Below are 19,009 nucleotides of genomic sequence, written 5' to 3' on the forward strand. Positions count from 1 at the left end.
GACCCTCTTGGGAATCCCCCACGGTGTCGATCTTTGGGGTGCTTTGCAAACCCGTGACTCCAGAATTTCTCCAAATTGTGGGGGATTAAACCTCCATCAGGTGTTTGGGCTGTCTGTGAAGTCAGTGTCACAGGGAAACGTGTCCCTTGTCAAACCCCATCTGTTCTCGCTGCCCTCGGGCTCCTCCTCAATGGAGGAGCCAACTTGTGCTTCCACTGTCAGGTTTCCCTTATATTTAGAAATGAATGTGGGCAGCGTTGCTGCTTCACATACAGCTGAAATGGCAAAAAGATCGAGTTTCCCTGAGCTGCTGTCAGTGACTGTGCTGGGAAGGGCTTGGGCAGGGTGTCCTGCAGGAGGTCGGCGTGGTGGCCCCAGGGCACTGCTCCCCGTGGGCACAGGGGGGTCAGGGCAGCCCCAGCCCCCGGGTTGGGTTTCAGGGCAGATCTTGTCGGGGTCTGGACTGGGGTGAAGCAGTGAGGGGGTGCTCCCAAGGCTGGTGGGGGGCAGATCATCTCCCCAGCATCCACTGGTACCATGTGCCATCGAAATGAGGACAAAACCCAACAAATAACCAAACTTTCATCAGTGGGGGCTCCCATGGGAGGGTTTATTGTGGCAGTGTGGGGCCCCAGCAGGTCTGAACTCTGCAGAAGATGAGTTACAGCATCTGATCTGCTCCTGCTCCCTTGCCATGTGGGCCATAAGGGCTGGGAGGGGGGCTCCTTCCAGCCCCTCACTGCTGGGCTGTGTCATCCCTGAGGCTGTTTTGGAAGTGTCTCCCTGATGATCACACCGGGGTGATGAGGTGCTTCCCCGGGGTTGTTCCCCTCACCCTGGAGAAATCTGGGGGAGACATCAGATCAGGGATTGGCAGCAGAAAGCAGCTGCAGGGTTAGTGCTGACTGTGGCTCTGGGTGCTTTTCCAGCCCCTGACTCCACCTGGCCCCAGTTCCTGTGGAAGTGTGTCCTTGTGGGAGGCAGGGCTGGCACGGCCCCGCTGCCTGGGCAGACAGATGCTGCAGCTGCAGCCCACGGCGGCAACTTCTTGCAGACTCATAAATCTGAGGGTCAAGGGGAGCTGATTAACTGCTCTGAGCCTTTTCATGGGACTGACTGTGGAATTTCACCTCGTGTTCCATGATCCTGCCTAGGAGCTGCTGGGGGAGCCTTTGCAAAGACACGCTCTGTTTGTTCTGCTTTGGTTAAAAAGCTTTTTGTAAAAAAAAAAAAAAGATGGAACTTCTGAGGATTTTTGTTTGGTTGTTTTTTTTTTTTTTTTTACTATGCCAAATTTATCTTGACTCCTTATCTTAGAATTCTCTCCTTGTAAAGGCAGTGCTGTAGGAAGTTTCCTGGGCATTGAGTCAGGAGGATGGAGGTCATTTGTGTGATTGCTGAGACACACGTGATCTTTGAGTGAATATGCATTTCTTATGTATTTACTTTTCCAAGCGCCTCTTGATGGTTTTTTAAATTAAAATAAACCCTTTGCCCTGAGGGAAAGCTGAACTCTATTCACAGCATTCTTTTAAGTAGGTTAAAAATTGCCCAATGCTTACATGGGGCTTTAAAATTCAAAAGTGCATTATTTGTGTCTGTGAAGAGGCAAAACCCCCCTGAGCTGATCCCGTGGGAGCAGATGGTGGTAGCAGCTGTGGCTCTGTCACCCTGGGCCTTGGGGACAGTGGGAGCCCTGGCACCCAGGCTCCCCAGGGACACTTGGCACTGGTGGGACCCACAGCAGGGACCCCCACGGGGGCTTCCCTGGGGTTCTGCTGGGAGCAGGATCCTGGCTGAGTTTCCAGGATGGAGTTGGCCAAGACCATTGGTGGAGCAGCACCGGGCAGGAGAGATGGGCACATGGGGCACTCCATGCCAGGCTTTCCATGGCCTTGGCTGGGTGCTCCTGGCCTCAGTTGGGTGCTCCTGGCCTTGTTTTGGTGCTCCTGGCCTTGTTTTGGTGCTCCTGGCCTTGGCTTGGTGCTCCTGGCCTTGTTTTGGTGCTCCTGGCCTTGGCTTGGTGCTCCTGGCCTTGTTTTGGTGCTCCTGGCCTTGGCTTGGTGCTCCTGGCCTCAGTTGGGTGCTCCTGGCCTTGTTTTGGTGCTCCTGGCCTTGTTTTGGTGCTCCTGGCCTCAGTTTGGTGCTCCTGGCCTTGGTTTGGTGCTCCTGGCCTTGTTTTGGTGTTCCTGGCCTCAGTTTGGTGCTCCTGGCCTTGTTTTGGTGCTCCTGGCCTTGTTTTGGTGCTCCTGGCCTTGGCTTGGTGCTCCTGGTCTCAGTTTGGTGTTCCTGGTCTCAGTTTGGTGCTCCTGGTCTCAGTTTGGTGCTCCTGGTCTCGGTTTGGTGTTCCTGGCCTCAGTTTGGTGTTCCTGGTCTCAGTTTGGTGCTCCTGGTCTCAGTTTGGTGCTCCTGGCCCAGCTCAGAGCTGTCACCATTGGGGTCTCAGTGGTGTGCCTGAGCCCACATCCCTCTGGCCTGCAGGTGGCTGTGCAGGTGGCTGCAGGTGGCTGCAGGTGGCTGTGGCTGTAACTGCCAGCCAAGAGCTGGGTGGCTGTGGGATGATGATGCTGGCCATTGTGGGGAGGAGGGTCCCTGGGTCCTCGTGTCTGTGCCTGGCTGTCACTGCTGTCACTGAGCACCCCGGGCTGCTGTGCCTGGTGTCCTGGCACGCTCCAAGCCACCCTGCCCCATCCTTGCTCGGGGTGGAGGATTCCCTTTTCTTTCTCTCGTCCCATGCCAGTGAGTCTGGCCTGCCCTACACCCCTGCAGGTGTGTCCTGAGCTGGGAATAGCAAATAAAACGGGGTGTGATGGTGTCCCCACGCAGCTGAGCTGGCACGAGCTGGAACTGTCTTCAGTTTCCTTCAGTTACTGCTTTTTTGTCTTTTTCCATAGATCCCAAGACAGCCACAGAGACAGACACAGAGATCTGTGCAGAGTGGGAGATCAAGACCATTACTAGTGCACTGAAAACGTACCTGAGGTAAGGAGAAAAGCCTCACCTGGCTTCAGGAGGGGTTTGGTGCTGGCCTGGGATTTTACTGCCTGTTATTGCAGACCCTTAACAGCAGCACTTTTATAGAAACAGAGCAGAAACAGCTCTTAGGGAATTTATTCTGGTTTTTCCCTGGCTTTCCAGTATGTTTGAATAGGATCTGTGGAACACACTCAGCTCTGACAGATGCACATATTATACAGACATGATTTTAGAAGCTCATGCTTGCATCCCCCACCTTGATTTAAGCTTTTCCCTGAGCTTTTCCCAGTGGACTTCCACCTTCTGAGCGTGTGGCAGAAGGGCAGGGCAGTGCTGTGTAAGGGCAGGGGCTGAAGAGCTTTACCAGACCTGCTGCTGGGCTTTATTGTAGTTCTGATTTCTGGCTGTCAGGCAAGCCAGTATCATCCTGGGGATCTTCCCAACAGGATTGGGTGTTGGCAGCCAGCAGCATCTCATCATCCACAGCGTGCTCCTACCTGTTGTGACCGCAGCTCCTTGCTCTCAGTGACTGTTGTGTGCTGGGCTGTGTTTGAGAGAGCGAGGGAGCACGAGAGAGAGCCTAAATCCAATTAGGGTGATAAGTGTAATTAGCCTGGTGGATCCCAGCCTAGAAAATCACACAATTTTGCATGATTGGCAACCTTTGCTCTAGAGTCTGAACTGTTGGCTAAGCAAAGAGGAATGTGGGCAGCACCAGTGTGTCCCTCTGAAGGGATGCAGCAGTGGGAGGGGACAATGGGAATGGGGATTGGGAAAGTTTTACAGCTAGGCTTGTTTATATTTTTAATTATTTTCAAACTTACTTGTAAATCATGGGCTCAGTAATGCACTGAAGCTGTGTTACTGAAGGAATGCTAAAATTAAAGATTAATTTAGTGGTGAATAAATCAAAGGTCCTTGCATAGATCTTACTCCTTCTGATGGGGGGAATTAATTAGAGTTGGTGTTGCTTAATTCTGCCCTTTTCAAAATGGAGCTGAGTTTCTTGCAGGGGCAAAGCTTCCTTACTGTGGATTGTGTTCCTCAGATGTGTTTTGTGCCTGTTTCCTTTTTATCTTCCAGAATGCTCCCAGGGCCCCTCATGATGTACCAGTTTCAAAGGAGCTTCATCAAAGCAGCGAGTGAGTTTGTTGGTGTTCATGGCCCCGCTCCCATGGATTGCCAGTGGCTGCGATCCCCCCTGCCCTGCTGCCTCCCCAGCACGCTCCTTCCCCTGCAGCTGTGTCCTGCTGGGGCTGGGGCTGGGGCAGGTGCTGCTGGGGGGTGACCAGAGCAGGAGGGAGCACTGGCTGGGACCACTGGCTGCTGTTGAAGTGCCCCGTGGTGTTTGAGGGGCTCACTGTTGCTTCACGTGTCTGGGCCGTGTTTCCTTCACTGCCCAGGGGAAGGGGCTTTGCTGGGAGCAGGGGATTTTCTGTTGGCAGCTGTGCAGCCTGTGGATGTGGGAGTGGGATGTCAGGAGGGCCCCGTGGCCCATGGCCATGGCAGTGCTGGGCTCCTCCAGCAGCTCCCACTTAGCACCGTGGACCCAAGCAGCCTGTGGGGCTCCAGATGCTCCAGCCTGGCCTGCACTGGGCACGCTGAACACGGGGATGTGCCCATGTTCCCATCCCTGGAATCGCTCTGGCTGCAGCCAGCCCTGCCCTGCTCACCATGCTGTTCACGTGGGTCTGCTCTCAGCTCACTGCAGTATCTGCACTGCCTGGGTGTGGGATGGAGCAGCTCCCTGGGATGTCTGTCAGGGACAGCGTTAGTCCTCTTCCCATAACAGCCCCCTAACGTGGAGATAAATCATCTTCTATTCCCCATGCAGAACTAGAGAATCAGGAGTCCAGGGTGTCGGAGATCCACAGCCTCGTTCATCGGCTCCCGGAGAAAAACAGGCAGATGCTGCACTTGCTCATGAACCATTTGGCAAAGTACGTTTATGACTGATGTGTTTTTCTCTCCTTTTTCCATTTCCTCTGAAAGTTAATAGTGGTGGAAAAGTTTCCTTGTGTGTGTGTGGTGTTGAGTCATTTCTGGTTGGCAACTGGAAACGCGCGTGTGAGCGAACCGAGGGCCGAGAGAGCGAGGGGGGATGAGGGAGGGAGGGAGGGATGAGGGACAGGAGCTTCCCAGCCAGCCCCAGCCCCGCAGCAGCACCAGGAGCCCATTCACTCCTGGGAACCTTGTGTTGCTTCTGATGGCCTGGAATGGGCTTGGCTACCCAGGCTGTGCAGGGGGCAGAGTGCAGGTGAAGCTCCTCACGTGGTTTCAGAGCAAACCTGCCACTGAAGGACTAAAAGTAATTTCTTTGCACAACAAATGACTACTCTGGGGCGTATTTTATGCCATTATGCACCCTGATGAATCAATATTTTTGTGTTACCTTGAAACTTTGCAAGGGCGAAGGAACGGGATAATTTTTTTTTCTTTTGGTCGTAGAGCTGACCTGTAATTTCCCATCTTCTTCCTGCTCCTGCAGGTTCCCATGGAAACCTTTGATTAGTATTTTAGAAGTGAAAGCATCATCAGGTGTTTGTGGCAGCCTCAAGGCTGCAGGGTTGGACCTGCCCTTGCTGTTTGCAGCAGTGCTGCAGGAGCAGCAGGGCTGAGGCAGGACTGGGAAACCTGGGGAATGACTTAATTGGGATAACTGCTTAGGAGGAGGTCTGGAAGAATCCAAGTTATCTGTTTAAAAGAAAAAATAACAAATGATACTTGAAATAGGCTTAAACACAACTCCAGATGCTTTCTTGTCTCCTGGGCTTGTGCCTGCTCCGTGGGGTCCCTGGCAAGGCTGTTAGAAACCAAATTGCTGGTTTAGGTGTTGGTTTCAAACCTTCTGCATTTACAGCCTGAAGCCAAGGCCCCGTGGTTCCAGGTGCACCCATCAGCCAGATGGGATTGCCCAGAGAAGCTGTGGCTGCCCCTGCATCCCTGGAAGTGTCTGAGGCCAGGTTGGACGGGGCTTGGGGTACCCTGGGATAGTGGGAGGTGTCCCTGCCCATGGCAAGGAGTGGAACTGGGGGAGATTTAAGTTCCCTTCCCACCCAAAGTATTCTGGGATTCTGTGATTTTCTATGTGCAGGGAATCTGTAATTGCTCCAGTGTTTTCCATCTAAAGGAAAAATCTGGTGATGGAGTAGAGATGTGGAGTCAGGTTTACAGTGGGGTTTTTTGCTGCTTTAGTGGGGAAGGAATTCAAACAAAACAAACTGTGTGTGTGGTGGTGTGTGCTATTTTGGGAAGACAAACAGCTCATAGTGTTATTTAATAGGAAAAAAATTATCTCAGAGAAGTGCAGGAAGCTGGGGAGCGAGAGCCTGCTGAGCTCTCCAGCCCTGGTGCCATTCCTGGGGGATCCTGGGCTGCAGAGGCACAGCCAGCCCCAGGGATGGGCTCACAGCATCCCCCTGGGGCTGGTCCTGCAGCCCCTGCTCTGATCCAGGAGCAGTGCCCTGATTGAGGAGCATTGCCCTGATCCAGGAGCATTGCCTTGATTGAGGAGCAGTGCCCTGATCCAGGTTCATTGTCCTGATTGAGGAGAGAGCCCTGACTGAGGAGCAGTGCCCTGATCCAGGAGCAGTGCCCTGATCCAGGTTCATTGCCCTGATCCAGGTTCAATGCCCTGATCCAGGTTCATTGCCCTGATCCAGGTTCAATGCCCTGATCCAGGTTTATTGTCCTGATCCAGGAGCAGTGCCCTGATCCAGGTTCATTGCCCTGATCCAGGAGCAGTGCCTTGATTGAGGAGCAGTGCCCTGATCCAGGTTCATTGCCCTGATCCAGGTTCAATGCCCTGATCCAGGAGCAGTGCCCTGATCCAGGTTCAATGCCTTGATTGAGGAGCAGTGCCCTGATCCAGGTTCAATGCCCTGATCCAGGTTCAATGCCCTGATCCAGGTTCATTGCCCTGATCCAGGAGTGCCCATGGGGCAGCCAGGGCCAGGGCTTGTGTCCATTGCTCTCTAAAAGAGCTGCTTGAGGCTGCAGTGCCGTTGAGCCAGATTAAAGACAAGAATGGAGAGAAACCTTCACATCTGCTGCAGATGTTTGGAGGGAGGGGCCGAGCTGCAGAAGGGACAGGCCTGGCTGCCCCGGGGGGATGCTCCAGACGGGTGGGACCAGCTGGGTCAGGTGCTGCTGAGAGCAGAGCAGCCAACAGGGCACCCACAGCCAACAGGGGCAAGGCCAAGGGCCTCTGGCTGCCCCTGCCAAGCTGGGCTGCACTGCTTGGAGGGGTTTGTCTCATCTCTTTCTGTCTGGGTTTTTTTATTTTAAGTAACGTATGAATAATCAAGATTTGCATGTTTATCAGATGAGTTAAAAAAATACTTCTCACAGTCTTGCTGCAGAGAGTTCTGACACTAAAACCAGAACTTGGGCTGAGTCGGTCAAGTAAAGAAAGAGCCTGTCTTGGGTGGTTTCTGACTTCTGTGTTTTTGGGGTGTACATGCTCTGCTGCACTGATGAGGGATGTGGAGCTCCTCATGTGATGAAGTTGCAGTTTTTATTAACAGTAATAAGACTGGTAAGAAAGCTGAAATGTTCAAAAATAGCAATTAGTAACCCCAGTATCAGGCAGGATAAGTGCCTTGGAGGTGGTTCAGCAGTGCCCTTCCCCATGTGGTGGGTCCCATGGCACCTGGGGCCACAGAATTGGGGTGCAGCGAGAGGGGCCACAGAGCAGGGAGAGGACAAATCTCAGGAACAGGCACAGACAGGGTAGAGGGTGAGGAGCATTTTGATAGAAAACTATTTTGGTTTCTGCCTCTTACTACATCTCCAAGCCCATTTGTGCTGCCTTCTGCCTCATGTCCACATGTCCAGGCAGTTGTTCACTGTGGCCCAGAGAGCAGGAGCTGTCCCCATTCCTGCTCCTTTTAGCCTTCCAGCCTGAACCAGTCTGGGATTCTGTGATTAAACCAATTTGTTTTAATGCCAAATAAGTCAAAGCGAGACAAGGTGCCTGTGCTGCTGCCGGGCTGGTGGTTGCTGTGCCAGGACTGCTGCTGGAGTGGAGCTGGTAGCAGAAAATTGCCATTTTTGTTAGTGGAGCTGCAATATCATCCCTGTCTCCTTCTTCTTTTGTAATGTACTTTCTCACCCAGGAGTCAATGCTGTGGAGGTGCAGAGCAGGGGGATTTCACTCTGATTATATTTCAAGCATTTAGGGAATTATTTTTCAAGCATGGCCATAATTTGACACCTGAGCTTTGCTTTGTTCTTGTGGCAGCGAGTCCGGGTTCTCCAGCACAGATGGTGCCAGGCTCATAGCCCTTCTGTGGGGCTCCCAGACCCTTCTGTGGGCTGGCATCGCTGCCACTGCCCCACACAACCCCTGATCCACGCACCCACTGCTCTTGTGCCAAGCTCAGGCCCACGGAGGAGGCTGCAGCCGAGCGGAGTGTACGTGTATTTAGCAGAATTAATTATCTCTAATCACTCCCAGCTGTGGCCTGGCCAACACCGGCTGGTTCCCTTTGGTTTTGCCGCGGCGGTGTTTTCTAGTTTACGTGTTTTAACCAAGATGACAGCGATTGTTATCTCCTGCACGAATCGTTTGCTGTTTATCAGGGCCATGGTTTCCACGGGCTCTGCAGGGCAGCTGCTCATGGGGATCCAGCAAAGCCCTCGCTGGGGCAGGGGCCGGACACGGAGCCTGGCGCGTTCTGGAGGGCTCTGCTCAACCAGGGATTGCTGGCAAAGGAGGAGAAGAAGAAATTCCTGCAGGTCTTCTGCCTAAAAATACAGCCGGGGCTCGTCCTGCTCGGCGCGGGGCGGCTCCGCGCCGTGCCCGGGGCTGTGCTGCCCTGCAGGGCTCTGCTCCCGAGCTCACCACGGTGCCTCTGTGCCCAGCAGCTCCAGGACCCCGCGGGGCACCTGTGCAGGCCCAGGGGTGGCAGCTCCCCCAGGAATGTGCTTTTCCTTGGGTTGTTTTGCCGGGTTCCCCCGAAGGTGCAGCCGGCAAGGAGGCTGACGCCTCTTGGCACAGCAGGTCTGATTTCATCCCCGTGGCAGCTGTTTATGCTGCTGTCTGGTAACTATTCATTTGCTTGATTTATGTATTGCTTCCAGTAAGTCACTCTTGTCCAGGACATTCTGGAAATTTCCACTAGCCACTGAGGCCTCTGAGATGCCCCGCTCTCGTGTGCTGCTCACCTGGTTTGGCTGCCAGAAGCAAACGGGGAGCTGTCTCTGAGCTGGTGTGGCTGGGCCAGGCAATGATCCTCCTTGCTGCCTTTGGGAATGCCATTTTTATGCCCAGTGCCTGTTTCTGCTCCTTTTGGGTCATGGCAGTGCTGGATCCAGGTAAAGCCCTGGAGTTCAAGTGACCCAAAGGATCTGGGTGCTCCTATGGGGAGTAAAAGGGAGGTGACGTGGAAGGAGACTCCCTGTAGGCACATGCTGCCTTGCAGGACAGGGACAATCCTGCCTGGGGCTTGGCTGTCCTGAGTCAGGTTCATGCTGTGCTCTTTTACCCATTTTCCTTTGTCCCTAGTTGGAATGAGTTGGGCTTTAAGGTCCCTCCCAACCCAACCCATTCTGTTCCATGGTTCTATGATTTGTGCTCTGGAGCTGGAGGTACCAGAGCCTTGTGGGGATCAGCAGCACCTCTGGTTTCCCCTTTGCTCTCCTCTCCCTCAGGTGTTTTGGTGGAGGAGCCGGTGATGCTTCTGCAGAGGTGAGGCAGCCCTGCAGGACTCTGTGCCTGCCCTTGCCAGCTCTGCCTCCCTCTCACTCCTCTGCTTTTGTTTTTAATATGAGGTTCTGCAGAATTACAAACCACCACAAAAAGCCCTGTAGGTGTTCGCTGGGTTTTTTTGGGCTTGGCTTCCTGTAATGTGTAAATTAGCAAAAGGTTTTGTTCTGCTTCTGCAAATGAACTTTTAACCCCCTCTGTCTGGATTGTCCCTGGAGCAGCTGTGTGGGTGCTGGTAGCTTTTCCTTCCATGCTTCTCTAAAAGCTCCTTATATTTCATGCAGGCTGTCCAGTTTTTAGCTGGAGAGGAATGTGCCCTGGAGCCTGCAGTCCCTTGTTAGGTTCTTTTGCACCCACAACCTGCACAAGACTCGAGTGTGGAGATAGGATAATGGGGGCTTGGACTAAAGCTGGCATCACCAACCTGGCATGGTGATTCAGCAGCTCGTAACAAAGCACCTGCTGGGTTTGCTGTGGAGTTCCTGTGGTTGAACATCTCTGCTGAGCTCCTCCTGGATCTCCAGGAGCAGCACCAGGCATTTTGCATTTCTCAAGTGCAAATTCTTGTGGGCTTGTGTCTGAACTTGGTGTTGTTGGGTAGAGGTTGATGATAGCGCATCATTTTTTAATTGTTTATCACAGTGAAACTGAAACTGGGTATGGAAAGAGATTGAATTGAGAGTGAGCAAGAGATTTCCAATAACTGATTGGAGTCTCCCTGGTGGCGTCTGCGCTGTCCCCGCAGACAGAGTGGGATGGAGGTGTCTTTATGAGCACATGCCTTGATGAACAGACCCAGCACTGAACCAAACTCAGATGGAGAGATTTTAGTCAGACAGTCTTTCAGCAGAAGAAGGGAGACTGGAAATCACCATTGCCAAGATGTCTTTGAGCTGCAGTTTTTGCCAGGATGCTTGAGTGATCCCTGGCCTGCAGAATCACAGAAAGGTTGGGGTTGGGAGGGACATTTAAAGGCCATCTCGTTCCAACCCATGTGTGTGCCAGGGAGCTCAGAACTGAGGGAGTGAGGGTTGTTTCCAGCCATTGAGCAAAACCTAGTCCCACTGGCAAAGGCAGAGAAGCGTTCTTCCTGCTGTTGTTCACATCATTAATTCTGAAAGCTCCTTATTCCTATATTGCCTTTCTTCCAACACTGTCTTCTAGGAATTCAGTATTTTGGAGGGATGAGCTCCAACCTTGCATTTGTGACGTGAATGAGCTCCAAAACACCTCTAAGGGAAAAAAATAGGTCAACCCCCCTCTGTTGCTCTTCCCTATGGCCGCTGCACTCGTGCAAAGGTGCAGGTGTGCACCGGGCACCTCCTGCACGTGGCCCTGTGACCTGGCTCTGGCTTGGAATGGCTCCCTGTGGGGATGTGGGAGCTGCACTTGCTCACCCCAGTGCTGTTGCTGCTGTTGCTCTCTGGGAGCCCGTTTACTTTGGCTGTTTTCCATGCAGCAGGTTGCAGACTCCGGCGCGGCGCTTGCTGCGGCGGCAGATCTTTCAAAGGGTTCCTTGTTAACCCAGACCTGCTGCGTTGGGCTCTCCTTGCCCTACTGGCCATGGGGTGTTGTTATTGCACTGTGACAGCACCAGTGAGGTCTGGTTTTGGAGGAAAACCTGCCGGTGCAGCAGGGCTTTGCCGAGGCTCTGGAGCTGGCACGGGGGTGCCAGTCTCACGGTTTGCAGCCATGGCAGGCCCTGTTCCAGCCCCATCCCCAGAGGTATTTGAGTGTGAGGCCCCTTTGCTGGCTGTGTTTGTGCAGGTGGAAACCTTGGTGACATTTCACATCAGCTCTGGCCGTGGTTTTCACCAGGGTGTCTGTGGAAACGCTCAGTGCTGCCGTGCCAGGCACAGGGAATTGCCAGCCCGGTGCCACTCAGCCCTGGGCTGAGGGTTGGTGAGCAGGGCTGGGGTCACTCTGAGATCCCCCCTCAAGCTCAGCTTGCCCAAAGCTGCAGAGGATGGCTTTGGAAACCCCTCTGGCTCAGGCTGGGAAGCCTGAACCACAGCAGCGTTGAGCTCCCTGCGTGTTTCCCTGCAAGTCGCAGCACGTTTGGTATTCGCGCTGATCTGGCTCACTGATACTGAACCTCACATTTGGCCCCGGTGTCTTCTCAGTGCAACATGAGCCCTTTTTTTTTCCCTGGGAGTGAACCCAAGCATCCAGCTGTGGCCAGATCCACCCAGGAGAAGAAGCGAGTCTTGTTGGAGCAAGTCAGAGCGCCCGGAATCAGTGCAGGCACAGGTTTGGTCCCAGCTGAGCAGGGAACCCGAGAGCAGCAAGGGTTTTGCATTCAGCAAGTTTCCCCGTGTCTTCACTGGGAGGATTTGTCATTCCCTGGGGATCCATCCTCCTTCTGGATCCGCTGGCCTCCATGTGCATTCCTGGGGCTTGGCTCTCCTCTGGAGCAGTGGGGCTGGGGGAGCTGCAGAGCTGTGAGCCCACGGCCTGGCTGCAGGCAGCGGGGTTTGTCCACATTCCCCACGTTCCCAGTGTGCCTGAGTGAGCCCAGTTTGCTCCTGCTGCTCTGGACTCTGGCCCTTGCAGTGCTCCGTGCATCCAGAGCAGCCTGGGGAAGGCAGGCATGTCCAGAGCCTGGATAAACAGGCAGGATGAAGGGATGGTGGTGCAATGTGGGAGTGTGGTGTTTCTGTGCGTGTGTACTCCGGCTTGGGAATCATGCAACCTTTAAAGTTGGAAAAACCCACTAAGATCATCGTCTCCAGCCATTCCCCCAGCACTGCCAAGGCCACCACTAGCCCATGTCCCCAGGTGCCACATCCACGTGGCTTTTGAACACAAGATGAAGTGGAGCTGGTTGTGCTCCCTGCTTCTCCATGGCTGTCTGCCAGCAGCCACTGCAAACCAGTGTCCCTGTCAGCTCCTCCCATGCACATGTGCCTTTTAGGAAGGATTTAGGAATGTGGGATTGACTGATGTAGCTGCCTGGCACACCAGTGGGTGCTGCTGCAGCTGGAATTGCATCACTGGTTTCACCAGCTCTGTGCTGTGTGCCAGTCACCACATTCCTGCAATAAACACCTGCTGCATTCCCATTCCCGAGGCTGGGAAACCCACCATGGGTTTGAGTGAGAAGTGAGTCATCCCCAGGGAGCTGCAGGGCTGCCATCTCTGGGGACAGGCTCCACCAGCCCCAGGGAGAGGGGGGAAGCTGGGTGGTGGCCAGCCCAGCCCCTCTTCCCTCTCCACCTCTGTGCTCATCAGCCACAGCCCAATTAAACTCCATAACGTGCAGGGATGAGTTAAATGCACCCAGGAACGTTTCCCAGAACTCATTAGATTGTATCTGACAAATGCCCCCAGTCATGTGTGCTCAGGCTGCCGTGTCTGTCTGTCTGTCCATTCCCAGAGAGGTCCAGGATAACGGGCTGGGAGTGGGGGCTGCTGTCTGATAAACACCCCCAGTTGTGTCTGTCTGTCTGTCTGTCTGTCCATCCATTCCCAGAGAGGTCCAGGATAACGGGCTGGGAGTGGGGGCTGCTGTCTGATAAACACCCCCAGTTGTGTCTGTCTGTCTGTCTGTCCATCCATTCCCAGAGAGGTCCAGGTTAACGGGCTGGGACTGGGGGCTGCTGTCTGATAAGTGCCCCCAGCTCTGTGAGCTCAGACCGCCATGTCCGTCTGTCTGTCCATTCCTGATGAGGTTAACGGGCTGGGACTGGGGGCTGCCAGGGCAGGGGCTGTGGGGTCCCAACCCCTTTCTGGAGCCTGCCCAGAGACAGAAGGGAGCTGTGGAAGGGCCCTGGAGCACGAGGCTGATGAGGAGCAGCTGGGGGAGCTGGGAAGGGGCTCAGCCTGGAGAAAAGGAGGCTCAGGGGGGCCCTTCTGGCTCTGCACAGCTCCTGCCAGGAGGTTGGAGGCAAGTGAGTGGGAGTCAGCCTCTTTTCCTGGGTAACAAGTGAACAGAACAAGAGGAAATGTCCTCAAGTTGCAGAAGGGGAGGTTGAGATGGGATATTAGGGAAAATTCCTTCCTTGAAAGGGTTGTCCAGCCCTGTCACAGGCTGCCCAGGGAAGTGGTGGAGTCACCATTGCTGGAGGGATTTAAAACTGTGTAGATGTGGCACCTGAGGATATTGCTTAGTGTTGGCCTTGGCAGTGCTGGGGGAGCAGTTGGGCTCGAGGATCCTGGAGGGTTTTCCCACCTAAATGATTCCATGTTTCTTTGCACATACTTTTGTGGGAACAAGGCTGGTGGCTCTGGTGCCACAGGTACCTCTCCACCCACTGTGCTGCCTCTACTCCCTCTGCTTTTTACCTTCCCTGTATGTCCAGAGTCAAAGGTGTTTAATTTCTATCAGACTACCCAGAGCAGCCCAAATAATTTTGGGGATTGCTGGCCTCTGTGTGTTTGGCTTTTCATGTTAAACAGAAGCTCTACAGGTGGTGGCAGACAGGGGATGGATTTTTACCTGTAGCAAGAGGAATGAGCTGCATTATTTTCTATCCTAGGAGGATTTGCTAGGCCAGCCACAACAAGCACTTTGCAAATGTTTGTCCCAGGCATGGAAATAGAAATGCTCCCAGACTTTCCTTTTGTTCCCTTTGGATGGTTGTTTGCTCAGTGATGTTGTTCCGAATCAGGGAAGATATTTGAACTAATAATGACACTTTTGGCTGAGATTCAGATACATGCATTCTGTATATAAAATATGTGTTTATATACAAAATAAACACACAGTAGTTTATACATGTATAAATTACATATATAAAATACATGTAGGAAGTAATTCCAGACACGGGAGGCAGGAGTTCTGTGGGAGCAGAGCCAGGAGCCCCTGTGGCACCCACTGGAGCTCCGACCACACTGGAATATTTACTCTTCCCTGCTTCCCCTGCACTGAACCTTGGCTACCAATTACCCTGTATTAAATTGTGTTTGGTCATGGCAGTGATTATACAGTATCCAGGCAACCTGGACATAATCTAATTTAACACCCAACATGGATTTACTCTGCTGCTGCTCTCCTTTGTTTTGCTGGAAGGGAGTGAGAAGTGAGCGGTGTCCAGGGACACCCTGGGAATGGCCTGGGGGCTCCTGGCCTGGGCTGTCCCCAGGGCATGGCAGGGCTCGGTCCCAGTGACCCCAGCTGGGTGCTGCCAGTGTCCAGCACGCTGCTGGGGCAGCACCAAGCGGGTCAGGTGTTCCTGGAGCTGCTGGCTGGTGAGGCAGTGCTGAGCACAGCCCTTCCCCTGGCCAGGGGGCTCTGCCTGTCCCACACCCCCAGGCTGATCCCCCCCTGATCCCCGTGGGAAGCACCGTGTGCTGCCAGGAGAAGGACCAGCCTGGGGTCCCAAAGCCACTGGCAGCCTGGCCCACTGTGAGCAGGAGTGAAGTGAAGAGGTTCTGCACATTCCTCCATTAGTTGTTGCTTTCTCCTGTGCTGGAAGTGGGGAGCAGAAAAAGGACCCATAGAAATGACTGGTAGTGCAGTTCTCTCAGAGTGCATCAAGGGCCAGAAAGAAACAGCAGGTTAAAAGGAAAATACAGTGAATGCTTGGAAAACTTCTAAAGAGCATCTCAGGAATGGCACTGACAGTCCCTGCCGAGCAGCCCCAGCATTAAGCCCACTTTGGGCTGAGAACACCCATCTTTAGAAACTGCGGCGTTATTTCCTAGTACAAAGGATGATGAAGAGGTATAATTTAGAGTGAATTATCCTGTGGGTAATGGATGGGGAATTTGAAGGATGTGAAAGGTGAATCATGTTTTGGAGCACGGCTGTGGTGACCTGGTACAGGGATGGCTATTGCTGGAAAAGTACCCGGGGTGCAGAGCAGGAGCTCGTGTGGCCCTGGGGTTTATTCCAGAAAGGAGGCAGATTGCACAGCTGCAGAGCAGCTCCCACGCTTCCAGAGGCAAAGCAGAGTACACTGGGGAGGGTGAGGTGGTGGTGGAGGCGAGGGCCAGCACCCTGTGGGTGAGTGGGCAGTCCCTGGGCAGGCCCGTGGCTGGTGCTGCGGGACCATGTCCTGCCTGGAAAGCCATTAATAGCCCAGTCTGAAATAATTGCCAGGACCACGCTCAGCTGCCTCCCTGTAATGAGCTGATGACAGTGCAATTTATTAGAGTGATGTAGGACATGGTAACGGTAATGAGAAATGGAGGCACCTAATTTTGCGCGACTTAGATCAATTCAGTTGTTTTTTTATAAATGAACACTGTTTTACTAACCACAGAAGATCATTAAAATTATTATTTTATTAATGCTTTTGAAAGCCATTTGGACTGCAGCTGCGTTTTTTCCATATCCAATTAGGAGCATGTGAATGTGTGTCTGAAATGCAGTTTTGCAATGCAAAAATGTCATTGGGATTTGTGAGTGATGTGGGTAGGAGCGGGGGGTGGGTTTGAATCCCCAGACAAGCATTATTTAGTAGATATTGTTTCTTATCAGACTTGTTCTGCCTTTCTTGCTGCTCCATGAGGTTGTGACTCCCTAAGGAGAGTTTGTTTCCCCTCCCAGCTCGGCGGTGCTGGCATGGCCATGAGCAGCTTGGCGAGCTCTTGGCCGTGGTGAGGATGAGGATGGGGATGGGGATGGGGAGAGGCTCTGTGCCAGCCCAGAGGTGGGGATGGCCAGCCTGGCTGGGTGGCAGTGTCACCTCTGGTGAGGCTGTCACCTCTGTGGCAGAGCCCACCTGCCCCAGGGGTGTGCTGACACCGGAGATTCCCGCAGGCTGTGATCGAATATTCAGAGCTTCCTGGCAGTGGGGGGAGTTACGGGTAGGAGGGACATCCCGCCAGCTCCCGAGGGCTTTGGCCAGGACCTCCCCGCTCTGAGTTTGGATCCCAAGCACAGACTCAGCCGAGGGAACAGCTCTGCCTGTTCCCCGGGGATGAAATGTGCACCAGCCTGAGGCTGCCTGCCCAGGCAGTGAGGAGGGCTGGTGTTGCTGCTGGGGGGAGCTAAGCCAGCAGCCCTGAGTCCCTGAGCCCCCCTTGTGATGAGGCCCCTGTCTGCTGCCTGAGGAGCTGTGTGTAGGGGTGAGTTCTTTGCTGGCTCAGGTGAGATTTGGGTGGAAGAGGATGGAAAGCATCTTTTCTTTTTAGCCAGCCTGGGCTTGCAGTGTGCTGAAATAAGCTGAGCTTGCACACGAATGTCTTGACCCCAAGATCAGTGGTAGAAACTCACAATAAATTTTAGGGTCAGTCCAGCAAGTGAGTCTGAGCCTCACCGTGTGCTGGCCTGCTGCATTTGTCCAGGGAAACAGGAGAGAAAGCAAAGACACTAAAACTCCCTCAGGCTGTGTGAGCACGCAGCCTGGAGCCACCACATTTCCTGGTTGAAGAGGTCAGGAGCAAACCACAAGAAAGACTCCTGGGGCTGCAGGGCTGCACTGCAGGTCACGGGCACACAGGTGTGACTCAGCAGTGCCAGGGGGCACACAGGTGTGACTCAGCAGTGCCAGGGGGCACACAGGTGTTCCTGTGTGACTCAGCAGTGCCAGGGGGCACACCTGTGTGCCCGTGTGTCCCAGCAGTGCCCAGGGTGCCCAGTGAGCTCTGTCCTTCCTGGAGAGCTGATCACCTGCAGCCCAGCGTGGCCGAGGGGCACCTGCCTGTGTCCCTGTTGCTGTGTCCCTCGGGGTGAGGCAGAGCAGAGGACGTGTCCCTTTAGGGCTGCTGGGGCTCTGTGCCTCTAGGGCCAGGTGCCAGCTGGAGCTGCTCCAGGGTAACCCCTCAAACACCATAAGCCAGGTGCCACATCCTCAGCCTGAGCTGCTTCACTTTGCTGTGCTGGTCTGTGCCCTCTTGTGAGCTGAAAGAGATGGAGGTGGTGAGGAGGAAGGCTTGGGTGTCCCTGGATCCCATCTTGTGGGGGTCCCCGTGCCAGGGAGAAGGGAACACATGGGGATCTGGGGGCAAAGCCCCATCTTGGCCTCCCAGCCAGCCTGGCTGGGCCGGATGGGGCTGACCTCTGGTGCTGGAATGGCTGGGAAGGAATTGGCCTTTGGAACATATGAGGTCACTCACTGAGTTGGAGAGCAGCATGTGTCAGAGGTCCAACAATTTGTTTTCAGAAGGGTTTTAAGCATTAATGATTCAAGATGTTTTCCTGGGAGTGGTTTGCAGCATGAGGCTCAGTGGCTGGCGTGGGGTTGAGGTTTTGAGGGATTAGTCAGTTCATGGAGGCTGAAAGGTCCCCAGGAACACAACAGTTAAATTTGTACTTTTCCACATGGCTGAGCCTTCAAGGAGCTCACCAGGAGCGTGAAAAATGTAAACAGCCTTGTAAGCCTTGTGCCAGCCACGAGGCAGGGAAGGCAGGGAGGGGGTTCCCTGTGGATTAGTTCCATCACCTACTTCATTTTCTTTCTCTTTTTTTCCCAGAGTTGCAGATAATCACAAGCAGAACCTGATGACTGTTGCTAATCTGGGTGTGGTGTTTGGGCCGACGCTGCTTCGACCTCAAGAGGAAACAGTGGCTGCCATTATGGACATCAAATTCCAGAACATCGTGATTGAAATTTTAATAGAGAACCATGAGAAGGTAATGGCTTCCCTTGCTTCTTTCATGTCAGTGGTTTATGGAAAGGAATTGGTCTCTCTTGGCCCCTGGCAGCCCCTCTCCCAGGCCCCCCTCTCTCCCCATGGCCACCACGGTGGGGCTGTGCTGGGGAGGGGGCAGCTGGCACCTCGTTCTTGGGCTGTGGCTACCAGTGCTGCTGGTAGCCAGCCTTGTTTATGGTCATCCCAGTGTGAGTCAGCATGGCCGTGTGTCCATCACAGAAATTCCCTTTCTCCCCCCTTCCCACTGTTTAATGGGAATTTGTCCTTGGTGTCACAGTGAGAGGCACACCTCGGCTGGCTCCTGCTTTGCTGACTAAATCCAGGTTTATCCAAGTACTGGCTTTATCCACAGTGTTGCTCTGAATCCTGATGTGTTTGTGTTTGTTTGCCATGGGTGTTGGGCTCTGTCAGTGGAGCAGTGGTGGCTCGGTGGGGCCGAGGTCCTGGCCATCCCTCCCTGGCTGCATGTGCTAAAAAATACCATTTTCTTCTAAATGCAGCCAGTTCCCTGATTATGATCTTTTGTTAGTCTGGTTTGGATTGGAAAGGAGTAATGGATTTGGGCAGCAGTGAAGGCAGAAGTAGAAACCAGCTTGCCCTGGCTGGGGTGCCATAGTGGCTCTAAGTCCACATCCAGTTCTGTCTTGAGTGCCAACACGTGCTTTTTTTGCTGGGAAAGCCTGGCCTTGCCAGTTTTCTGTCTGGCAGGGGCAGGTGGAGCAGGAAAGACCCCGAGGAATGGGTTTAATGGACTCTCAGCAACAGAGAGAGACTTTGAGAGAG

General features: G+C 53.7%; 1 protein-coding gene across 4 annotated transcripts in view; it reads left to right on the top strand.

The window, feature by feature from the left end:
• ARHGAP26 (Rho GTPase activating protein 26) overlaps positions 1-19,009 on the top strand; it is a 104,368-nt gene that overhangs the window by 57,711 nt on the left and 27,648 nt on the right. For 3 of the 4 annotated variants that reach the window (XM_053991024.1, XM_053991025.1, XM_053991026.1), the window contains exons 15-18: positions 2,895-2,982; positions 4,060-4,118; positions 4,811-4,916; positions 18,047-18,206. In XM_053991024.1, coding sequence (XP_053846999.1) covers positions 2,895-2,982; positions 4,060-4,118; positions 4,811-4,916; positions 18,047-18,206 — 413 coding nt within the window. Of the gene's footprint in view, positions 1-526; positions 2,770-2,894; positions 2,983-4,059; positions 4,119-4,810; positions 4,917-18,046; positions 18,207-19,009 lie in introns of those variants that run through there. The other variant, XM_053991028.1, reaches the window with a different exon arrangement.

The sequence above is a fragment of the Vidua macroura genome, chromosome 15 (assembly GCF_024509145.1).
Source record: "Vidua macroura isolate BioBank_ID:100142 chromosome 15, ASM2450914v1, whole genome shotgun sequence".
Classification (NCBI taxonomy): Eukaryota; Metazoa; Chordata; class Aves; order Passeriformes; family Viduidae; genus Vidua; species Vidua macroura.